The sequence below is a fragment of the Corvus moneduloides genome, chromosome 18 (genome assembly GCF_009650955.1).
Source record: "Corvus moneduloides isolate bCorMon1 chromosome 18, bCorMon1.pri, whole genome shotgun sequence".
NCBI classification, from domain to species: domain Eukaryota; kingdom Metazoa; phylum Chordata; class Aves; order Passeriformes; family Corvidae; genus Corvus; species Corvus moneduloides.
The window spans coordinates 4,494,646-4,519,711 of NC_045493.1; the positions used below are offsets into that span (position 1 = coordinate 4,494,646).

Genomic DNA, 25,066 nt, shown 5'->3' on the forward strand with positions numbered 1-25,066 from the left:
TGATAATCTCTTTCATCCTCTATGTAAAATACAACTACGAAAAAAAAAAATCTCAAAGACTATAGACTATGCCAATAAACACAAAGAGAGGAGGATTAAAAAGAACATAACCAAGCATTCTCTTAAAGCCTCTTTACACTTGCTTTCATTATCTTTTAAACCTACTACAGTAATCCCATGTCTGCTCACTTAGGCAGCTCTTCATATTGAACTAATTACTCACCTACAAAATAGCCAATAAGTGTGCAGTGAAAGTAAGAGACCTTCTGCATACGCCCAGAGATGTTCCCTGGTCCTGGGGCACCGCAGGAATCACTGTTGGCTTGTTTTTTGTAGTTATCGTAGCGCAGGACAAAGCAGAGCAGAAGCCCTGGCATCACAATATCTCCAATCCCCAGCATGGAGAAGTGGCTGCCTGTGGAACTAAAGAGCAACTGGAATTGGGTTCATGCCCAAAACACAAGATGACAAGCTCTAGACTCCTCCACTGTGGTTTTGAGCTTCATTTGGCACAGCCCCTCTTTCTACCAGCAAACTTGCACATAGCAGAACCCAATGCTGGCTAATGAGGTTTTCCTCAGTGATTTCTCCACCATCTCAGCTTTACACAAACCATTTGGGCAGGGATGACATTGCTCCAAACCAGTTTCCTTCTCCCAGTAGTGTTTACACTGCTTTTGCCCTTAACTCACTCAATGAAACAGATCCATTGACACAGTATTTCAGTCCTCTCCCTCCTCAGCGCTGATGAGAGGGACCAGCTGGCCCTTTTTATCTGTTTGATTACCACTGATAAGCAGTGCACCTTCATCCCCGTGCACATAGATATAAAACAAGGCAGTACATCCATTTTGGATATTCGGACAAAACAGAAAACTACAGTCTTGTCAGATTCCCAGAAAAGAGCAAGTTGTGAAAAAGATTAAGAACTAAAATCGTCTATTATCTTAAATCCAAGATGTTTTTCATGAAAATGAAGGCAAATTAAGTTATCACAAAGTTGACAAAGTGAACAATTTTGTTTTTATCATTGCAGACAATTATCTTCTAATCTCTCTAAGTTCAGCATCCCAACATCTAAAGAAACAAGAACAGAGTAATATGCCAACAAAACCTACTGCTTGACTGCTGCTGCACCGAGCTTACTGCCCCACCAGGCCCTGGGCGTGTCTGCTTATAGATCTGAGCCATCAGGGAACCACTGGAGCAGGGACATATGGAATAATGTCCCTCCAGCACTGTGCTTGCCTGGTAACCCACCCTTGCTTAGATCAGTTTCCAACCCCTTCCCAATCATCTGCAATTATGCAGTAATCCAGGCTATTCTGATGTTATAATAAACCTCAGATCTTTTGCTTTTAAGTGTAAGGTCACACTAGCAATCATCAGGCTGCAGAACTCACACAAATGTTGAAAAGTGTATGCTCCTCTGAACAGGGCACCTTTCACCCCAGTCAGGGTCTCTTCTCTACAAATGAGCAAGGTGTCCAGTCCTCACTGCTCATTATACTCCTCTTTAGCATGAAGAGGGAATGACTGAACAGGGATCTAGGCTGCTATTTCCCAACAGAATTAGTACTGTTAAGTCTATGGAGGGAAAACATTTCTCATGTAATATAGTAAAAGAAGCTTTTACCTTGGGAATACAAGTTTGCCAGGCAGTGACAGACGGGGAACATCTCTGCCCACATTTGGTCCCAGGTGAAGTTTCCGGGACAACACGTCCAGGGGATTATCAGCTGGTTGTGTGGCCACTTTCACCATAACATTGCTGTTGAAGATGTAGGCAGAAAAAAAGACCTACAGAGCAAGGGAATCAGAAGTCACAAACTGCAATTATACAGCAACTCAAGCTGCATGTATTTTTGCTTTGCCTATTGAAGAAAAGAAAGGATATTTTCCAAATTTTCCATATACATATGATGATGAAAGGCAAAATGTATTTCAAAAATTCAGCTAGAGCTTTTTACACTATTAATCCTCAAGAATAACTGGAATATACTTTCTGATATCAAGATACTGATTAATACCTTGAGATCCTTTGGCAAAGGATCTGTCTGGACAACAAGCAGATATTGTGGGATGACAAATGCAGATAACAGCACCCTGAATATAGGAGAAAGCTGCAGAACAGAAGAGGTGACCATAGTGCTCACTCATAAATGGAATGAGGCAGCCCTTGTTTCCAAGAGGCTTTTATGCTACAGCCCATCCCACTGGAAAACTGCCTGGCTGCCAGAGCTGTCAGTGGGTGCTGCCCTGGATCAGTGCTCAGTGTTATGCAAAGGTAAAACAAACCCCTCTTCCTATTACAAAATACATTCTGTCAGGTTTCTTGTAGAAGTGCACTAGGATTTTATGCCAACTTTTCTGGCTGCAAGTCCATTCACATTCCTGTTCTGCATATAATCAGAAGCCAACACATGCACCCTTTGCTGGTGTGGACATGGCTTTCTTTGTGTGTATGGGAAATGCTTGTTCCCATCTTCAGAGGGCTTTCAAAATTTGAGGTCCAAATTTTTTTTTTTTAATATAATATGCAAAAGTCAAAATATTCTAATCTTATTTCTGTTTTTTTTTCAAGTAATTAGCAAGAAGATAATTCTGTATCCTGTTGTAGAATTCAGCATCTCAGAATGGAGTGGTGGAGCTGATCTTTTGGCTTTGCCAGATTTCATCAACTTTATACCAGCAAACTTCATGTAAAACTAGTCCCAAGCTGATTACAAATCCAAAGCATAAAAACAGTTTTAGCAAAACCAAACCAAACACTTACCCAAAAGACATCATAAATTAGTAACCCAGAGAGCAGCAAGCAGAAACCTTCAGGCTCGTAGCCGAACAAAGGCTATCATTGCAACCCACAGGCCCATAGCCAGAGCTACAAAAATGCAAGACAGTTATTAGTTCATTAAAAAAGAGCAAAACAAACAGAAAAACACCATCCAAGCCACTATCTCCCCTAGAACCCCAAAGAAGCCTCTGTTTGCACCTGTGCAGCTCAGCACCACTTAGATGACTGCTACCATTTCCAGACAGTGAAATTTCTTAACAGGGGTTAAGCAAAGTCACAAAATAACATTCAGTAGCCAACTGCAAACATGTCCCCATAGAAGCAGAGATCACTCTGCAGGCACAACTGCTGTTCCAACTCAACTTCCACCACCCACCACAAAGAAATGTTTCCACATCCTCTGCCTAGAGACTCCATCTCCCCTGTACAACCCTGACTACCCACTTTAAAACAGAAGCAACAAAACAACTTTGAATTCTCTGTGCCTCAAACACAAACCTCTACTTTTCCTCTATTAGGTTTTCTAACAAATGCATAAAATAAATAAGATCCTTGACTCTTAATTCAGAAAGGGGCGTGGTTACGTGACTTGTTAGAACTTGGTCTAACAAAAACCCATTCAAACCAAACTTCTGCTTGGGCAAGACTGTGCAAGACTGCCTGAATACCATGAAACGTCACCATTTAGATATCCAGGGATTTCCCAATAACCAAAATGTGTGTGAAAGCTTAGGGGGAAAAAATATGGGTAAGTTTTTTCCTAATCCCTCCTAAGAGTGAGTTTTCAGCCAGATCAGTGAGCTGAAGAACATAACACAGCTCAGATTTTCACTCTGTACCAAGGGGAATTTTGTCAGGGTAGAAAGGTAAGATTTTAAACAAAAACCCAGTCTTCACATTTGTGTCATTGCCTGCTTCTTTAAGCCCAGCCTCAGCTACCAAGGACACTTAACTGACAACTGAATGTATTTCTACTGGTTACAAGTAAATCCCCAAAGAAATACTTAAAATGAAACAAATTTTTAAAAAAATCTTAAAAAGCAAATTGGCTTTTATCTATGGTATCAGTCTATTTGCAAGGAATAATGGAGCCCTGCTGGGATCAGATTACAGTCAATCATGCAGACATTTGTCAACAAAATGTCTTTGTCTAACACGACACAGAATTTGTAAGAAGTTACAATCCCATTTTTGCCAACTGGAACTGCAGGGGAAGCCAATTCATTACGCATATGCCCACCAGTGTGACAACTGGACTCAGCCAAAATGGACAAATTAACTTCTGGATTCTCAGGCTGTAATTATGGGGCTGTGAAGCCACCTTACACTTGCATTTCACCTGAAAGCTGGGGCGATCTTCCATCCAATCACTAGGGAAGCACATCTATATGCATTCAAGGAATAAACATGCCCCAGAGGCCTCCTGCCAGCGTGGCTGCTTGCAGTGCCTAGGGGCTGCATCCCAGCAACTCTGTCAAGTCCACCTTATCTCTTGAGAACTGGCAACCTTAGCACAACCCCAAGTGTCACAGCAGCCAGTTTGAACAAAGCAATGGGATTACTGACATAAAAATGCACCCTAACTCACGCTGCAGAACTGTAAGAAACTGCACAGCAAGCTACAAAATGTGAGCAAATTATTGAGTTTTGAAAAATTTGACACAGCAAAGCAGCAAGAAAAAGAACTGTATTCAGTAATTCAGTATAGCCATCAGTTACAGACTTCCTGGGCAGAAGAGCAAATACAACGGAACAGACTGTTTTAAATTAAAGATATTTCTCTAAAGCCAGTGTCAATAATAGCTCAAGCAAGCCTATATTTAGGAGAGGATTTTCAGGTTATAATTAATGAGAAATGGAAATATTTTAACTAGTGTGAGTTTTATCTATTGGTCACACACTCCATTTCTCTCTCACTGAACACAGGCACATGCCCAAGGCATCAAACTAAGCAAATACTGGGTAGAAAAGGAGATGGAAAAAATCCTTCAGAGCTGACAGTGAAATACACATGCTAATAATTACACAGTTTTGCAACTGCTTTAAGAAACGCTGGTAAGTTTAAAAAGCAAGAGAAGCAGGAATGCCCAAGAGCAAGTACAAGTAATATGGGCCAAAGTGCAGTCAATGGCTTCTCTAAATGGAAGCCAGCTTCCCTATCCAAGCTCATGCATAGTGTTAACAAACAATATAAGGCAAATCTTCACTGAAATATACTCCAAATCATTAAAAAATAGACAAAGATGAGAGAAAGAAAGAGAGGTAGAGCAGCCACACAACCAGCAGCTCTGGTTTGGAAGTGCTGTGCAATTGGTTAACAAGGCTGAATAAGAAAGCACTGGAAGAGTTAACCCTCAATTAACGGAACAAATTAACTCCAGAGTTCCTGCAAACACACTTCTTATGGAACAGGGATATTCTGAGGATTAAGAATATTCTTGCCTATGTGATTAGACTCTCTGGCAGCTTTCCAGCTCTCCTGCATCCACAGCAGGTGAAAGCTCCAAGATGCTGGTGGTGTGGGGTCTGGTTTACAAAGACTTCGTAAGCTAGGGAAGCCTTAACTTCTCCCACAAGTCACCAGGTTGTGGTGGATCTGATCTAATCAAAGTGTATTTTAAAAGAAAGGAATAAGAACACAGGCCCAATTGCTGCTGCAGCTCCCGGGGTATCCGTGACCATGCCATTCACTCTGTAGCTACAGATATTCCATACATCTATAGCATTCCTGTTGTACATCTCCAGCTCTGCCCACTATTTAGGAAAGCTTTTATTTTAACCAGGCTTTACCAGAGAATGGTGACCATCCTTGGTGATTCTGTCATCAAACAATCTGCTCTGAGAAATAAGCATTTCAATACCTATAAATGTGCATCATCACATGCCAGAACAACCCCCCCGGAGCCAACACGGGCTCACTCTACCCTGTAACACGTCCCTGCCTTTAGAAGCACTTCAGCCAAGGGCTGTGCAGGCAGGGGCAGGGTAGGATTTGGGCAGCGAAGGCTGTTCCAGCAGGAACCACCACACCTCGATTTTGTAAGGCCTGGCAATTACCAAGAAGTAATTCCCGTGTTCTTCTCAGCTCTCGAGCAGCAACGCTCTTTCACACTGAGACAATCAACTGCACAGCCCCGACGAAACACCCAGGACTCTCCGGAATGTGCTGCTGCTCAGAAGGAACACCCACCCCGTTCCTCCAGCTCCTCCTCCAGCCCCGCCCAGGCAACGAGCAGCACGTTCACAACACCTGGTTCATTCTCTGCCGACGGCCAAACCGAGGATCCTCCCGGGCCGGGCGCAGCCAGCAGCTGCCAGCGCTGCCTTAAGGACAGGAGTGCTCCACTTGGATGCATGTGGGCAGCGGTGCTGATGCCTGCGCTGATGCCTGCACTGCTGCCCACACTGCTCTCCGCATGGGAGTCTCTGGCATCTCCAGGACTCAGCCACAGAGAAGGCAGAGATGATGGGATCCCACAGGCAGCAGCACAGTACGAGGACTAAAGCTCCAGTGAGTTTCCCTGATAAAGGCCAATAAAAGCAATTCCCTATTTAGTGTCACTGGCAAACACTGATTTAAATGGATTTGAACAAATGACAGGAGGATCACCTATATAGTTCAAGCTCCCTTAATATAAACTACACAAAATAATTCAAAGCGAGATAGCAGCAACACAATTTAGTAAATCATAAAAACCTCCAAGACAAATAAAAGCCAGACACCACTCTGCACCAGCAGCTCAGAGCTCTGTAGATGAATTACTGCAAAGTCCACCATGTCAGACTGAAGCACTCACAAAAATAACTATTTTTAACTAAACGCTTCTGCTGGTATCTCAGTGTAGACAACTCTTCAGACTCTGCCAAAATCCACACTTGACATTCCTTTGAGCTTTGCAGCTACTGCAGATCAAGTGTCACCCTTGATTTCATGGTAGGCTACTCTGCTTATCACAAAACAGACTTTGTCTGCTATTTTTCATTTAGTATCTGGTATTTTAAAAGGTATTTCCCCTCCATACAACAGGTGGGACCTTTAAAGCAGTTCAAACCATGAATGAAGCATAGCGCCCATATACGAAAGAAAGAATGAAGATGCCATGAGAGGTTTCAGTAGTCAGGACTTGCTGCTGCTGCTGCCTCGTTTAGGAGAAACTGGAAGCTGATGGGATGAATGTTTTCTATTGTAACAAACAATTTCAAGGGCAGGTAATGCTGCAATTTTTCCTCAAGCAATCAAGACCTCAGGGTGCCATTACACCATGTCCTAAGCCAATTTAGGAGCCTGACACTGCTAAGAAGCAGAGGTCCTGCTCCTGGCTACCCCTTCATGCCTTTGCTATTATATCCACTCCATCCCCTCAGATCCCATCATGCTGCCACTTACCTTCTGCACATACCTGACTACACAATAATCCATCTCACTGCAGCAGCAGCAAAATAGGCTAGCAAAACCCAAGTATGCTGCCATTCTAGCGAGCTGGATCAGTTTACCATGTGATTAAGAGAGTGCCAGAGCTAGCACAAGAGATTTGGAAGGCAGGAGGGAAGGACGAAGGCTCCTTTTCGGAACAGTAAACTGTGAATTCAGGTCAACCACCATGAAAAAAACCCAATAAATCACACCCTCAAGCCAGCTGGCTGATTGCCAGTTTCACCCAAGGCCATCTCACCACCCAAGGCAAGCATCACTGAGATCAAAGACAACCAGCTACTGTGAGCTGCCTCATACAACAAATTATTTGAGCATTGGAACCAATAAACAACAAGATGCACAGCAAAAATTAACCAGATTTTTAGGCTCAAGCTATGAATCATACACAACCACTGTCTCCACACATCTTTAACTCAATCCGGCCATTCACCCTACACCACATGGTAGATGTGTGTGAAGTGCGGAATATCTTTCATGAGTGTTGTGGCACTTCCCCGGAAGCTTTTACAAACCAGAAAAACAGGTGTCCCAAGCACTCCCCAGCATGTTCCTGGCAGTGGCTCTTCAGGGAGTCTGCCACACAGCTCAGCAGCCAAGCCATTAATATCAGCAAATTTCACCCATCATCACCAGGCAACTGATGTGTCAGAACAGGCACAAAACAGTAGTAAAACCCCTTAATTCAAATACTCACCATCCATTAGGAGCCAGTGGCCAGTTAGGACCCAGATAAGGACAAGCATCACAGACAGAAAAAATGAGAGTAACTCAGCAGCAGTGAAACGCCCACAGCAGCCAAAGGAAATCCTAGAACAACACACAAACATCAGCTGGAAGACTTTATGTTTCCATTTGAAGAACAGAAAGTGGACACTGTTGGAACAAGGCTCAACGGCTGATGAAAGATCAGCTGAAGGGAAGTTCCTTTGCCACAAATAGGTACCAAAACAGCAACAAAATAAAAGCTTTCCTCACACTCAAATACTGTGTATAAAGCATGAACTGCAGAGATGGAAAAAACCCTGTAAATCTTGGCACTGCTCTTGAAATTGCCACCATTCCTAGCACCACCTAAGATAGTGCTTTTAGCAACATGAACACCAATCACAAGGTTAAAAAATAAAATTAGTTTCAAAACATGACATTAACAACTGTAATTTCCACTGGTTCAACTACAGTCTCCGGAAGCGCCAGCATTAAAATCCAGAGTCCAGTGTTAACAAACATTAAAATCCAATGCCAAATCCCAAACTCTAAAATCTCAGCCAAAACAAGCCAAACTTATTAAAACTCACTGTTGGGAAATCTAGTCCCCTCTAGTGGTATTGCATTTCCCAGGCTGGCAAGCGCAAATGACTTGAAGAAACTGTGCTTTCTACTTTCAAAGTGGAAACATGATGTTGGCACAAAAAATATGCACAAACATCAGCCCTGAGGTTAATGCATATTAAAGAATTCTCATTAAAGAAATACAACACACAAGAAGAGGAGCAAAGGATTGCTCAAGTCCTTACTTGTTCTGAGGTGAGCAAGGCCGTGTTAAGTACTGGCACATCGGGAGCAGAAGGAAAGCAAAAGCTATTGTTGCAAGGACTACAAAAAGAAGAAAAGGTAATATTAGGACATTCAGACCTAATTTCTACAGAACACAAACAGGCTTCTCCAATTTGAAAAAGCTCTTGCAACAATGTCCCATTATCATATGCTCAATATTATTCCAGCATGAGCAGCTCAAGGCTCTGAGGCTTTCTGCACAACAGTGAGCCTTCAGACTGAAATGAAATGAAAGCTCTCAAAGGAATGCAATGCCCCATCCCCAAACCTTAAAAAAAAGTTTTAAAACTATTCATGATCATGTCAGCAAAAAAAAAGTTTTCACATATTCTGAGTAAAAAAAAATCTACTACAAACTGGCTGTGAGATTTTCCTTCAATTTTTCAACATAAGACACAAACTAACTCAGCTTAATAAAGGGGGGGTTTTTTTCCACTTTTTAACTCGGTAATTTTTTCTCCCATCTCATTCAAAACTCTTTATTCATTACTAAAACACAGTACAACTTCAAATAACTTATAGCCAGTAGCTGCCAATTTGACTTTTTTACAATATGAAACGCTTCAAGTTTTTGAAGACAGAATTATAAAAATACATAAATATCCAAACAGACTATTTCCATAAACATTTTCAAGCAGCATACTTATCCCACCCACACATTTGTAAAAACGTTTAGTAACTGCTGGTATTTATAATCATTTTTCCTTCCAGTTTTTTTAAAGGACTGTTTAAAAGGCTGGAGCGTGAGGGCGTGGAGACACTGACATGTGTCACAGACATCCAAAACTGTGCCGCAAGAACAGACTGCAATGAAAATGGAAGCCACTTGGAACTTTTTGCATGCTGCAATTCAGATCTTTGTGCTGTCCTGTACTTATTCCTTTAACAATTACTGTTGCTGGTTTTTAAAAGGGAATTTTCTTCTCTTCTCAAATGAAGATGATGGGAGAGAATCAAACATTCTCTTACAGATTAAGCCATTCTCTACACAGTTTAAGCCAACTGGAGAAAAATTTGTTTGGTCAAACCATATCTTTCCCTTCTGGTGGGAGGAAGATTTGAAACAAAACAAAACCACAAAAGGAGAACTCAAATAATCTAAAAAGAAAATTTAAGAAGTGTCTGCATACAAACAGCACCATGAAAACTCACAGTTCTGTCAATACTTCAGAGGGGGAAAGAAAACCAAAACAGGCAGGGAAAGAATGAACAGTGTGGCAACTCTGCACAAACGGAACTAAGAACCTCTTTGGAGGTGCTTGGTAAAAGAACACTGCCCAGAAACCCTGTGCCCCTGCTGCCCTAAGTATTGCCTATCCTCCCTGCTCCCTACCCTGCCTCTAACACCACAGGCTCAACCCTCTTTGCCCTCGAAATCTCTCCTCCCCCTTCCTCCCCCCTCCTGCTCTGCCCAGCAGGGAACCCCACACCTCCTGCCCTGGTGTCCCCATGCCAGGCTCGTTCAGAGTGTGAGAGTTAAACTGCCATGACACCAATGCAGAGAGCCCGCAAGGACCCACTCCCAGTGTTGCTCCTGACTGTTCAGGCTTCCAGTCCCAAGCCTCCCATCCCCTCCAGCCTCAATCCCAATGATTCACTCGGGAATCTCTTGGCTTAACTCCTGGCTGCAGGCAGTGCCAGCTTTGGGGCTCTGCCCTCTGCCGAGCAGTGGGTCCTGGCCTTGGCTGCTTGCTGCACCTACCCTTGCTCCTGACTCTTCCCTGAAAGGCAAATCTCTGTGAGAGGAAGGTTTAGAAGGGGTTTAAGAAACTAGATATCAGCTGTAATTTAGCAGTCCCCCACATCAGTCCTACTAACCACAGAGGATGTAAAATAGCATGACCTGAGCTTCATGGGACAGAGGGACCAAGTTCCAGGTCCCAACTCCAGAAGGGTCCCCATCCTGCTGTACAGCCTCTGAGCTGTACATTTGCTTTTCAGAGGTTCTGGGCTTGATGACACCCTCTGATGCAAGCCCAAGGAAAGGCACAAACATACCAAAAAACAGGTTCAAGAATAAAGATACCCAAGAGCACTGATCCCCAATCCCCTGAAACCTGCAACAAGCCCCAAAGGACAAAAGATCCTCTAGTTACACACAGAAGTGTTACAAATAAAGTTAAAAAGCCCAAGGTCATTTAAAAAATAAACAGACCAATAACCCTGACAAATTAAAATTCCTCTTTTTTCATATATCTTTCCTTGTAATAGCTTATATATTTGTGTGTATATGTTCCCTTGATACCTAGCGTACAGTAGAATCTATCCAAAGAATTTTTTAAGAGGAAAGAACATATGTGTCATAGGTCAAAGTTATAAAAGCAGAATTCAACAGACCTCTACAGGAGGTAGAATTAGACATGAGTCTCAATACTAGATATTTAAGATTTCACCCATCAACACCAGCCCTGTTTAAGAGGCTGGAGGGGATGCACAGCTCAGGAGTTAAACCGTGAGGCAAAAGCCTGCAATAAAGTAGGAGAGAATGAGGTATTTGGGAGCTTAAAAATCTTCACAGACTCAGTATGGGGACTGAGTACAATTTTTGGAAGCTGCTCTGTATCTGGAGCAGTAGGAAGACTCTTGCTACTCTCAACAGCAGCTTGTCTCTTGAAGAATTGCAGTAAGATCAAAAGGCAAAAATTTTCCAAAAAGCAAAGCCTTGGTATTTATTTAAAAGACAAAATGTAAATGCTAAACAGGATTGGAGGATTTGCAACTTATTTGCAGGTTAAGTTTCAATTTTGTTCTAAATTCAAGCAGTACAAAAGACTAATATTCAAATGCTAGTGAGACCAGAAACAGAAAAACTGCATGAAAGCAAAACCAAAACTGAACTAGGAAAGAAGTCTCTGGACAGGATCTCCAAAGTTACTTCCCATTAAGTACCTGAATTATGAAATACCATGTACAGTTCTGAGCATTGATTTATAAACAAGTGAGCTTTACGCAAAATAATGCATCTGGGCATGTTTAGACCTCTGGCAATTTATAGTTCAGTAGGTTTAGCACATCTCTAAGTGGAAAATACTTCTCAAATAATAGTTGTCACTTTATTTATAGCTACAGAGACATGAAAATACAACTGTGAAACTTGATGATTCTTTTTTTTAATGTACTGTGACATGTATTATAATTCTTACCAACAATATTTAATTATATCAATACTTTCTGTTCTAGTCCAAGTCTTACAAAGAGAAGAAAACTTAGTCACCTGCTGTGCATATTGTAAAGACAACTTGAACTGAGTCGAAGAAGAAGAACATAACTAGGAGAGACACGGACGCTCCAATGGGCAGGAACAACGCCTGGGTGGAATCGATGGTTTGAATACCTGGAGGAGAAAGGGGGACACTGAACTTGTGTTTAGTACCACACACAGACACCGGCCCTTGCCAGCAGAGGGGAGGGCTCTGACAGCACATTCCCTTTCAGTGCTGGTACACCAGGCATTGACTTGGTGCTCTCAGAGCCCAGCATAGCTGCCTGTGTAGAAACACTCCAGCTATGTGCGCACTGCAACAGTCCCGCCCTGCAGAACCCAGGAACTGAAAGTTCAGTTTTATCTTGTGCCATAGATAGAAGGAATAACAAGTTATGAAAATTAACATTATTTAGGGATTAGAATCACTTTACACTGAACAGAGACACTCTGTTCTGTGTTGAACAGAGCATATGTAAGGTTTACTTAATCTCTTAACACAAGGTGAAAAGCCTGACCAATGTTAGGCTGACCCAGCTCATGCAAAGGGTGCCACAGCTTCAAATTCCACTTGGTTGAAGGCCACCAAGCTCTTAAATTGCATCACAGGTTGCAATCACCAGATAATATCAAACCTAACAATAAAGGGCAGTTTCCAAAAAATACCTAAGTCGTTTACCTGCTTATGAAACCACCAGATCAGTGCAGTGCACTGTAACTGCCTTTTTGCTAAAAAGCAACATGAATTCAGGCTCACATTTTAAAGCTGGCAGTAATTTTAAACAGGGCAGAGATACTAAATTATTTTATTCTCAGTATTTTCCCCTACCTCACCCATGCAATGTGACTACCAGGGATGTTAATCATGGGACAGGACAACTTTTACCGTATTTCTGAGTTTTCAGAATTACCAGCAAAATTGAGAAGCCCACCTAACCCAACAAATTCCAACACTTAACCAGTCTCTGTAGCTATATTTACATTTGATCCTGGGGTGGGGGAGGGGGGGAAGCCACAAGCAGCAACCCAATTAAAAATACAAGACACACTTCTACTTGTAGAGCACTAAAGTAATAACACATAACATCAGAAGTAGTCACTTCCTAAGTGACACAGACCTAGAAGAGATGTAAAACCAGCTTGACATCAACTGTGTTATCCCAAAACAATTAAATACTGCTGTATGAAGGGGTTTTTACCAATCCCAGAATTTGATGGATAAGCCTTTAGGTTGTGAGACATACCCAGACAAGTAAATATACACATAGATTGTGTGTCTGTGTGTATTTCTGTGTAAGAATGTGTCTTATTTTTTCCTGTCAGGAGTGGCAAGTCATATAAATAACAGGTTACCTGTACAACTCAGTTATCAATGTATCTGATTATGTTGAAAAACCTCAAACATACATGAAATACACTCACTACAACTTAGTATCTGTCATAAATATTCAACCCTTTTCATAAAAGAAAAGCTGAACAAAAGACATGGAAGTCATGACACTTGCACATGGTCATGTCATTTATTAGTTCAAGTCGTGATCTATTATTCTTAAACATAAGTAGCACAATAAATTTTAAAAATAAAAAGCAGAAGAGCTCAGCCACTTGGGATTTCTACATTGCTGAGGTCTGGTACATTGAAGTGCAATGTACACCCCAGTGATGACAGTGTGAAGATACAAAAATTCTGATCTGTGACTTAGATCCGTCTTCTTCTGCTCTGAGAAGGCACATTTATTCACATGCCCTTCAACTTCCCAAGAGAAAAACCGAACAAAACAAAAACCTAGAAATGACACACTACACACCACCTTGGCATCTAGGAATTAGTGCCTGCAGCATTAAATGTCAGAGTTCTTCATTTCATTTCTGATGATTTTGACAGCTAATCCCCTTAATGTGCTTTACTCCCCAGCCCCAGACTGTCTTCTCTTCCTTTTCAGATGCCAACTGTTCATTGCTGTATCACCAAGCACAGCAACCTCTTTGCTCTGTGCTGCCAACAGAAGCAGTGCTCTGACAACTATTTAAATTCCAAGAGTCTACATTAGAAAAGACAAAAACAGCAAGAGACACATACAACATATGTTAAAATTTCAAAGATCTATTTCTTGCTTTAAACAAAACAAGCTTAGCATTCAGGGTTTCATGCTCAGGGCTTCTCATTCCTACCTTCTATACTCCGGGAAACTATTTCATTCTAGAGCCTATTCTCAAAATATGGCAATATAAATTGCTCTAAGTTAAACTCAAGTATGAATTTACAACATACTATGCACACTGTGTTCCACTCTAACTGTTCGGTTCCATATTTTTACCTGCAAAACTGTGCATGTCAGATGGCCAAGCTGCCTGGAATCTATTTATAGATTACAGAAGGGACAGTCACCACGCAGGAGCTGACATGTTAATCCCACTCTGAATAGAGAGTGTGCAGACACATATTTCGTTGTCCATTATAAATGAGTTGCCCAGAGCTATGTGAATTCTCTGCTTCAGTTTCTCTACTGATAAGGCTGAATCCTCCTTAGGGGCTTGTCAGTGCACCCCACGATCTCTCCCTGCTTACAGGCTGGCCAACATGCCATAGCAATGAGCTCCAGACAAAAAGGAATTACATTCCCTTCTCCTAACTGTGGGGTGGCTTTTTAAAAAGTAAAGCTGTTTCCATTTCCAGTAAAACCTGACAAGTTGCGCCATATGCAATTTTTACACATCATGGAAATGTTATGTTGATGTCCTAAATTCAGCTTCCATGGGTGTGAGCCAGACGTGGACAGCAGTGTCAGCATAGCGAGGTGGGAAGTGCCCAGACACAGCCTGGGATCAGACACATGCAGCAGCTCAAACACATGCACAGGTGAAGCAGGAGGTGCAGCACTGAAGTGAAGCAAGGAAGGTAAGGAGTAAAGCTGACCCTTACTGTTACTGGTGCTGTTGCCATTAAAAGACCCAGCGGCGCTGCTGTTGTCTTTCTCTTTGTCTTGATTCTCAAAGTCCATGTTCAGAGACCTTCAGGGAACAAAGCACATGCAACAGATGAGTTCCAAACTCCTGTTTAGGCTTATCAGCTGCAGTCTCATTCCCTTGGAAGCACCCTTCCCCTGGAAAAGCCCTGTAATGATGGTTACTAGAAACACCACTATACACAGTGAGAAATTAAAATAACTGAAGTGCTTTGTTCCAAGTGTTGTGTCCCCACAACCCAGATTCTGACAGTGAGACCAGTCACCTACCAAGTGTCTGCACTGGGGAGTGCTAAATATCTGTGCTGCTGTTTGTTGTTACCTGATTTCTGGGAAGTGTAGAACACAATAAACATTTCAATTCTCTTGTGAATTTGAACTCTTTCCAAGTTCTCATTTTGTTCCTTTCCATTCAAATTTGACTATCAGGTTTCATTTTTAAGACAATATTATTTCCTTCCTCAAAATGTTGTTATGAATGACCCAAACTAGCTTTTAAGTGTCTGCTTAATATAAGGTCTTACTTCACTGAAGAAATTTCAGCGAACCCTAGAAAATTACCAATGTATATTTTACATGCACACAGAACAGATGACTAGAGGAAGCTCTGAATAAGTAGTACAAATTGATACACTTTAATTAATCCACAGGAGCTGACAACACTCCCAAGTACCCAGCTCAGCTGTTACTGATTCATTTTTTCATTTTGATGTACACATTTTTAAAAAGTTTCAATTCAGCACAGTATTCTACCCCTTTTGCCACAGTCCGTCACTTTGATGCAACTTCCAAATTATATTCTAGCACATTTGGCATAACTTTCTAAAAAGGGGGAATTTCACTTAAGGTCTGTTTTGACCAGCAATCACTTCTATTGTTAAATTTGATGTGCTTTTTAACAAAAATACCAGCAATCAAGTTTACCATGACAGTTTCTCATTTGGATGCATGTATTTAGTTGCGTATTGATTTATTCAAATGAGCTATAGAGAACCACCAGAAGCACTGTGCATCTCTCACTGTACAGCTCCTGTCTTAAGCTTACAGCAGCATCCAAGTATTTCAATAAAACTTCCAGGTCAACAGGCATTAAACTTCTTTTCAAGTTTAGCTTAACTGTGCTACGCAAAGTAAACAAATTCTATTCATTTATCAGACCAGTAATAAATACACCACAGCCTTCTAAACAATTCTAGAGGTGGCACAGTTATTTCATTGCAGTGCACTGATCATCTACTGCAATGCACAGGTGAGCAAGTCTGTGCTGCAGTCCCAGTATCTGGAATTAGGCACAATCAAATTTATAGGATCAAGACATGTGTGGTGCATTAAAGACAGAGGGGTTGGGCAGTTTCACTCCATAAAACGAAAACAAGAAAAAGGCTCTTCCAGCATAGAACTGGTTTGTTTCCTTTGTGTCTATAAAGCAAGTGCTCCCCAACAGCGTTATGAGATTAAAGCAGCTCTTGGTCTCAGGCAAAACATGAGGAAGCTTCCGCATCAGACACACAGTACTTGTACACAGATCATGGATCATCAGCTAAAGAGTTATGGAAAATGCAAAGAGGCAAGGGAGGAATACTAAAATTCTAACAAATTAAATCTGTTGTTCTTAGCTTGTTCTTCTAAAGATCTCTTTGCTCCGCCCTTCATTTGGAGTACCTCCATCCTTCACTCACACTCCCTTTTTCCCCATGCATTGTAGCTTTATAATTTTCCCCTCAAGCTATAAAAATCTGGGAGGAGGCTGACAGTCCTCCAGGACTTGGTCCAAGATTCAGGCAAACAAGATAATTCTTTTCTCAGTGCAGTGTTTTGTTCCCCTCTGAATTAGCACCGTTTAGCAAGAACCTCACACCATCACTCTCCCAGTGGCATCGGGCAACTTATAACTTAAGGGATTGCTATCAGCAGAGAAAACTGGAAATAAAACCTATTAGATCTACTGTTCATAAACAACCTCGGTCCCCCCTCTCTTTTCATTGCAATAGTGTCAGCAATTATTATTACCTATAAATATCCCTGCCTCCAAAGCAAGCATAAATTAGGAAATTACTTTCACTTAACAACACAGCTGCTCTTCCAAGCCAACCTCTGAATAATCTCCAACTGTTTTATGATTTGGCTCTTCCCTCTGCTACAAATCATCGCTAACATAATAAAAAAAATTGAGAAGCGATCACTAAAACACCTTCCAAGAAAGTTAAAAATCATACTGTAAAACAAGATAAACTCAAAACTACTGGGCTGTGGAGAAATGGCAAGCTGAGAAATGTTCACGGTTTTGTTCAAGTTTTTCCTGGGCTCCCAAAGGGAATGTTGAGCCAGCACCTCCCCTGGGGCACTGAACTGCTCCATTGTTTCTTCTGTGGGTCCTCAGAGCCCCCGCTGGTTGGATTTCCAGCACAGGGTTTCAAAGCAGGCGAGTCACCCCCTGCAGGGAGCCACTCCAGAGGGTTAAGGAATGAGTAAGTTGCTGGCACGGCACTATCTGCAAAGTTCAACTATGGATCGCTTCCACTGCAGAAATGCCTCATGGAAACCCTGTAGGAGATGTTCTTATCAAACAATGGAGAAAATAGCAACACATGGATCTATCTATACACGCACCTGCAGATGCAATTTACTGAGATTGAGAAGTTCCTTCTTGCTCTACTAGTGAGGACAGTCACCCATCCGAGAGGCTCTGGGAGTATGGGAACGGCCAGCCCTTAGCACACCATGTTCACATGAACACTCTGGGTTCACCATGTGAGCTACTTTCTATTTATACCCACCCAAAGCTTAGAGATAGAAGACCCCTGTGTCATCCCACACTTCTTGGTTTGGCTCAAAAGCAGGTATTTGAACAGGCAGATTCTGGGTTAAATCTGGCTTTATATAAGCTGAGAACCCATGTCTGGAGAAGTGACAGGACAGAAAAAGATTTAGCTGTTACCTGCAAAGTAACCTCAACCTTTAAGTCACAGAGAAGCATTTCGACAAGAACAGGTGGCTATCTTGCCCTCGGAAACAACCTGTTTCAAGCTGAGCTCACCTCTTTAAAAATCCACAACTAACACATCTACTTGCATGCTCCAGTTTACCGTTTGTAATGGTTTAAAGGATTAGACTTGCTCCTTTGGTAGCCAATAATAAAAGTATGTCAAGTTCAAGGGCTGAGAGCAGTCAGAACGTACATGAGAGAGACATTCAGAAGGGCTGGAAGCTAAAGCTCCTGACCCAGCACAAATGTAGGCAGGAAATGCTCGTTCATGCACAGTAAGAGAAGGCGAACTCAACTCTATCACTGCACTTTGTTCTGGTTCTGGGCTTTGCCCATGATTTATTAGACGTTCTTCTGAGTATACTGAGGGTTTGGAATTTTTTCATTTGTTTTGGACAAATGCTACTTCTATTAATAAGGGCAGTGGACCAAGGCTTTCCTTTGTTCCCCTGAAGCCGCCTGCCTTAGATTAGATCCACCACACACATGGATTTTATCCTAATGACTCACCCACCCAATTCTTTCTGATCCTATTACAGAACTTCTGTTTCAGCCACTTGCCAGGAATACTACAATAACTCTACCTGCTTCTTCTCAGTTGAAAATCAGAAACCAAACCCACCTTTTCCAACACAAAGGTTAACTAAGGAGAGCTATTTTCTTTTTGTCATATGACAGCTCTGCAGGAGACGAACACTCAAATCCAGATGAATACTCTACTGCTGACAGATGAGAATGAGCACCCTAAGCTCTAACTTTCATCTTCCCAGCACATCAATTCTCTAAGAAAATTCATCTACTTTGCCAGAAGTTTTTATTTTACTACTTTAAGCATTTCCAGATAAATATCATTTTGTAACTTATTACCACACTTGAATTTCTTGAATACCTTAATTGTATTTCAGACCCCTTTATTAACGCCACTGTACAATTTTCTGTAAAAAACTGCTTTTGACCTTGCTCGCTGATCAAAGAGAATCAGAGTTTGTCCAAGTCCCCAACATAACTGTGGGTTTCAGCTCAGACACCTGCTAAAGAAACCACATATAGGAGATTAATTAGGAAAGTAATTTTAAAACTCTGGGACCCTATTTTGGTCTGTAACTCACATCATGGGATCTTCAGGATACATGCAAAAGAAAAAGACTAAAACAGGACATTTCCTCAATGGATTTGTATCCGTCACCATCCCACGACTTCATCCAGTGAGTCAGATTGCTCTGGAGTTCACAGTCCTTACTAAGTGAGTAGTTTTAAATGTAAATTATCGGACAAAATGCTAAGAGCATGTGCAGGTACCAATAGGAATAGGATAGCAAACAGCAGGCGAAAATTTTTAAGGGCAAGGAGCTTCATGAGAGATAAGCAATTTAAGTTCACACACCCCTGCTGTTTTATATTACATTTTACATATATATATATATTTATATAAATATATATATTTATATTACATTTTTACATATATATTACATTTTTGTAATTGAATTTTAATAAATTCTATGGCTTCTTGCAGCCAGATGCATAGTCCCTTTTTACACAATTGCATAAATTCAAATAGTTAAAACTTTAATTAGTCCCTCAACTATATGCTAATCTGACTCAAAACTTGAAGAAAAAACTAAACAAATACAACCTTTGACTACCTTTTTATTCTGATCATCTCTAGATTTTGTTTTCCTAAAGCCCTCTATTTTAATTCCACCAGCAGTGCTGTTATCTAACACTTGCTAACAACAGACAGCTCTTGCAAAAAAATTGGCTGTTTCATTATATAACTTTATTAACTTATGATAGTGATATAAAACCTCTAATCCTAGAACAGCTGCAGCTTATATCATACGTATGAGCACAGCTATCATCTATTTCAGGAATACTCATAGCAGTTCAGAGACTCCATACTGAGTATAACACCTTTTATCACAGAGTTGTGAAATGAAGAAATGTTCTTCAAGAAGCAGAAAGAAAAACATGCTGTATTTAAGTTTAAAAAAACAATACTTTGATATTGTGATTATATTGTTTTAATATGTCAGTATGAGCCTCATTCCTTAGGCACCACTACAGTAAAACAAACTGTATAATACAGCATGCGAGTCTAAAGGGATAACTGTGTTTTCTCTAAACTATACTCAGGTCTCCTAAAATGAGGCAAATTTAATTTTTGAAGACTCAAACTCATCCTGCAGCAGTTCTCAGATGCTTTGCTGGAATTCAACACTGACAGTGTTCCCCAGTTCCCTATTAAGACACTTGAGCGAACAGCAGTGGGACCCGGGGATCGCTGTTTTACAGGACTGGTTTCAAATCCCAGGAGCACATTCTCAATCAACCACCACTGGAAAATGTATAGAAGATTCTGATATCGAGAACATTACCTTCTATCTGTCTCAACAATTCTTTTATATCCTCTAAAATATAACTTCACAGAGCTGTCCTCAAGCACAGACTTTTAAGTTATCTTATACATGCTTGTACCATGACATACAATTACATTTTTTAAAAACCCCAGCTCGCTATTATTTCTTCCTTTTCCATTTCCTAGTAAGTTTTTTTATGTTGGCTATGCCTGACAAAGATACAACGAAACAAAAAGGCATAAACTGTATTCAGTCACTTGCAATATTTTTACTTGAAAAATAAAAAACTCTGCAGAACCTTAAAAAAAAAATCTTACCTGAAACTGCCGTAGACTATGAGAAGAATAGAAATCAGGAAGGTAGACACTTGACTAGAATCCACAAGGGAATATGCCCTGGAACCAGGAAAAAGAAGGCAGGTTTGTCATTGTTAGTGTCCATTTCTCCAGTGCCGTTTGCTATTTCTTTTTCTTATTATAATACAAATAGAGAACTGGATAACAAATCATGGCAGCTCTCTCTGAAGTTCTTGTCTCATCTAGAACATAAAACCTGCAGCTTGTGAATTAACTTACTATATTCAAGGCTGCAGCATGAAAAACCTGTACAACCACCACAGGACAATTCAAAAACCTTGTGGTAATTTATTCTGAACTCACCAGATTCAGGGGTTTTTCCCCTCAAACTCATTAAAATTGCTTTAATTGCAGCTACTGCAACCCTGCATGTCAATAACAGTAACCTGTTTTCCATAACACTTCTTACGTTTTCAAAGTGACAATATGGCAGTTAAGGCTCACTTAGTTGGAGGGAAAAAACCCCAAACAAACAAGAGAAACCCCCCAAAAAACAAAATCCAAACCTCACAACAAGCTGCAATATTTATTTATTAAAGCACACACAATCACTTCCCTATTCCATCTTGCAGTTCACTCAATATGGGATTACTGATGAACATTTCAGGAGGAGGTTTAAATCCAGCTTTATCTCAATTGATTTCCTAATGCAACACACTGTTTTTAAAGCACGGAAATATGAACATTAATACCAGCACAGGCCACCATGCTGGTGGGGGCACAGCAGGCAAGGAGAGACTCTGGGAGTCACTTTACAACTCCCAACTCCATAACTTGTGCTAAAGTAATGGAAAATAACAAGAATTCAATGTTAAAAGACATTACTGAATATTTCTGAAACCAACCAAAAAGCCTAATTTCAGCAAGACTATGGAAGAAAGATAATTGAATTACATGATTGTTCTGAATTAAGTATCAGTGAGCAAGTAAAAACTGAAGACATGAGACAGTTAAGGAAACACTCATCCCATTCCCAACTCAAAAGCAATTTAGAGATAATTACCAAACTGCTAGACACACAATTTAAAATACTTTCTTTTAATATATAAACACAAATGTGAATCTTCTACTACAGAAATTCAATATTAAACACTGATGAACAGACTGCCTCTTTAAAATGAAATTATATACTTATGCAATAAGCTTTTAAGAAATTAGAAACTACTTTGGTTAATTGCCATGAATAACTTCAACATATCCCCACACTAAAAGTGAAAAACAGGTATCTCATTTGCTCATAATGTTGGCCAAAACATAAAGACAAGCTTTATGGATCTAATTTTTTGGTATATATAACCTTTAGTTACAAGGCTGTGGAATGGAGGTCTAAAAAGCATCCATGAAGATCAATATAGTGAATTGCAAATACATACAACATAATAACTCAGCACTTACAACCAGCGGACATATAAATGCTCAGGTTATACACAATATAGTTCACAGCAGATCATTTTCATGCAATGGTTACAGCTAAATTCGCACCAAAGGAAACAGCCTGAGGACAATCACACTGGATTTATGTCCTGTTTCTAACTCTGATTTCAGAGTGAAACATTCCCCTATCCAGCCTCACACAAAGGGAAAGGAAAGCTTTGCATTCTGTTTGGATTTGAGAATAAATAATGGAACTCATCTATTAAAAGAATATTCAGAAACTCCACATTTATGAGAAAAACAAAATGAATGGAATTTCAGATAGGATTAAACATGTCCAGGGTTACGCACTGAGTTTTATTAACTTATGTTCATAAAATTTTATCTTCACAAATTGGCAAATACTTTTGAGATTAACAATGTCTTCTATATAATTCCTCATTCAGTGACAACACTGCTACGATGACTAAAATGCCATTTTGTCATAATTACTAAACATTAGTCAAAACAACGCTGTAAATGTTAAAAATATTCATAAAACAGATAAAATAGAGATGATACATGGACCATGGATCAGCCCTGCACATAATCCATTAAGTCTTTTTTTAAAACTTGGTTTTTATTAAAAACCAAGGGCCCTCTGGTTTGATGAAAGAAACGGAAGAAATGCAAATCCGTGTTAAACAATGATCTAACACATCACAGCCCTGCTGACAGGCTGCAGTGGTGCTCAGGACAGCAACCTGTTGATTCTCTGCAAGGTAGAAATGAGAATTAAAGTCCTTCCATCCTGCACAAGAGAAGTGCAACAGTGTAACTGGAAACTGAACGCAGACCAGTGATGTTTCCTGACTTCTCCCCATAGAAATCTTGTAGCAGGACAACCTAAAAGCTCGGTGTTGCTACCACGATTACGGTCTGCGGAAATTCATATTCACTGATATTTCCGCAAACAGGGCCAGGAAGATACAGTCACTTGCCTTCTTCCTGAGGCAGCTGGAAAAAGAACAAGGCAAAACACACAGAGTGTGACAGGCTGAATCAAGCAAGCACCTCACACATGTCCAGATTCTATCCAAAGTTTCCAACAAGAGTAACCCACAAGCACACTTGAAAAATAATTTTACAATGCCGAAGTGAATCTCATTGTAATAAAACCTCACATCTTTTAAACATTTAATTTCCCTACATTATTTAAGGTATTGCACAAGACCTGAAACCAGAACTGCTTCCTAAAATCCTAACCACTGACTGTATGGACAGTTCATTAAGAGACTAAAAATCCTTGATCCCAAATAAATACATCCTAACACATTAATGTAGGCTAGAGATAATAAGCAAATGACTGTCACATGAAAGAATCAAAAAGTAAGATTACTTCCAAGTTTTTAATATTATTCAAAATGACAGTGACTTGCAAACCAATTTGTAATTTTAACTGAAATTTAAATAATCTTCTACAAGTCCAACAGATTCCACATGCACGTAACTGGATTCTCCTATAGGTATACTTCAAGTATGCAAGTTCATATACTCTCACAGCCAAACAGCATCAGCACCATGTTCTTCTCAGATGGCACCAGCCAAAACCAAAACCCACACCAATGACAGTTTTCAGAAGTTGCAGTCACATTTAACCAGCCTTCCACTGCACATATAAAAATAAACCCAGCTTCCTTCTAACAAGGTATTTCTGTAAAACTGTTCAATCTTGGAACAAGTAATGGAAACTTATGCACAAAAAATGCTTGTAACAAGCCTGTACACGGTTGTCCTTCAACTTAAATACTGATTTTATATGCAATTCTTAGTACTTACAACATGACAATCTATAAAAAAAGTATTATTCTTCATCCTCAATCTCAAAATTAATACTGAATAGGGCCATGCTAATGGCTCCTTTGAAGACTGACTTCAGTGCAGTTCACCTGCATGCCATGTTTTGAGAACAACTCCCAACCCATTTCTAAACTCTAGTATATGTGCAGAACACTGCTCAAAATACAAAGACGACATTGGTTTTCCCAAGGAAGTACATTTTTAGGACTCTTGCACTACCACACCTGAAATTCAACATCCATGTAAGGAAGCTGGTTTAAAAATTATCATTAAACAGGCTATCAGATTCTTACTTAGTTAAGTAAAAAATAACTAATTATTACATCCTAGTATTTAATAAAACCAAGCACACTAGTGCCTTAAGACCGTTTTCTCAGCCAGCTGCTGAGAGGTGACTTCCCAGTCACTTCCTCTACAACCTGAGATCTCACTCTGAACCTGCATCTTTACATGGCTGAGATCAATTTTCATAAATTCTCTGCCATTAGGCATCTATTTCTGGCAGCTTCATGGGCAAGTGCTCACAACACAGAGCCTGCTAAGGCATGCCAAGACAGAGACACAGCAAGCACTGTTCTATAACATAATTCTGTGTGTCTGCCCTACAGCCTCACAGTGAAAGCATTGTCCAGACAACAATCCCAGCAGTGAGCCCTCCAGTCTGGCACAGACTGCTCCATAGACCTTTACCTACAGAACAATTCCAGGGATGCACTGTGACATACCACCACTTCCAAACAGTAACCATGCAAAATACACCACACCACTTAGAGCTGGCGTTCCAAGCAGCAATCTCCCCTCTTCTGGGAAAAGACGAGTAACTTCTGTATTCCCAAGGGAACAGAGACCCACTTCATTCCCAGCTAGGAAAGATGGTAAACAGCTAACTAAAGTTGCCACAACAACAGTAGTAGCGCTACACTGGAGACACTTGCAAGCTCTTTTCTCTGGGTCAGCAGCTGCAGGTCAAGCTCTTTTCCCCTCTCCCTTCAGGTCCAAGCTCACCTGTCCTTGTAAACATTCACCCTACAAGGTCTCTGCCATCTGCCTACTGTTTTCCTATTATGTACTTTTTGGGTTTTTTCTTTTGCATTTCCACTCAAGAAAATCACCCAGTCAATATAAGCACTGGTTTTCATGTTTCAGCTCTTCCTATCACCAAAAGATAAGCAGTTTCTCCATAACAGTCTTTCCAAACCTGCA

General features: G+C 40.6%; 1 protein-coding gene across 1 annotated transcript in view; it reads right to left on the minus strand.

Moving 5' to 3' along the window:
* The window catches only part of SPPL3 (signal peptide peptidase like 3), a 57,797-nt gene that overhangs the window by 2,865 nt on the left and 29,866 nt on the right, over positions 1-25,066 (minus strand). Inside the window, 9 exon segments of the mRNA XM_032127556.1 lie at positions 224-423; positions 1,637-1,800; positions 2,777-2,819; positions 2,821-2,881; positions 7,924-8,036; positions 8,744-8,822; positions 11,998-12,117; positions 14,909-14,997; positions 20,612-20,689. Coding sequence (XP_031983447.1) covers positions 224-423; positions 1,637-1,800; positions 2,777-2,819; positions 2,821-2,881; positions 7,924-8,036; positions 8,744-8,822; positions 11,998-12,117; positions 14,909-14,997; positions 20,612-20,689 — 947 coding nt within the window.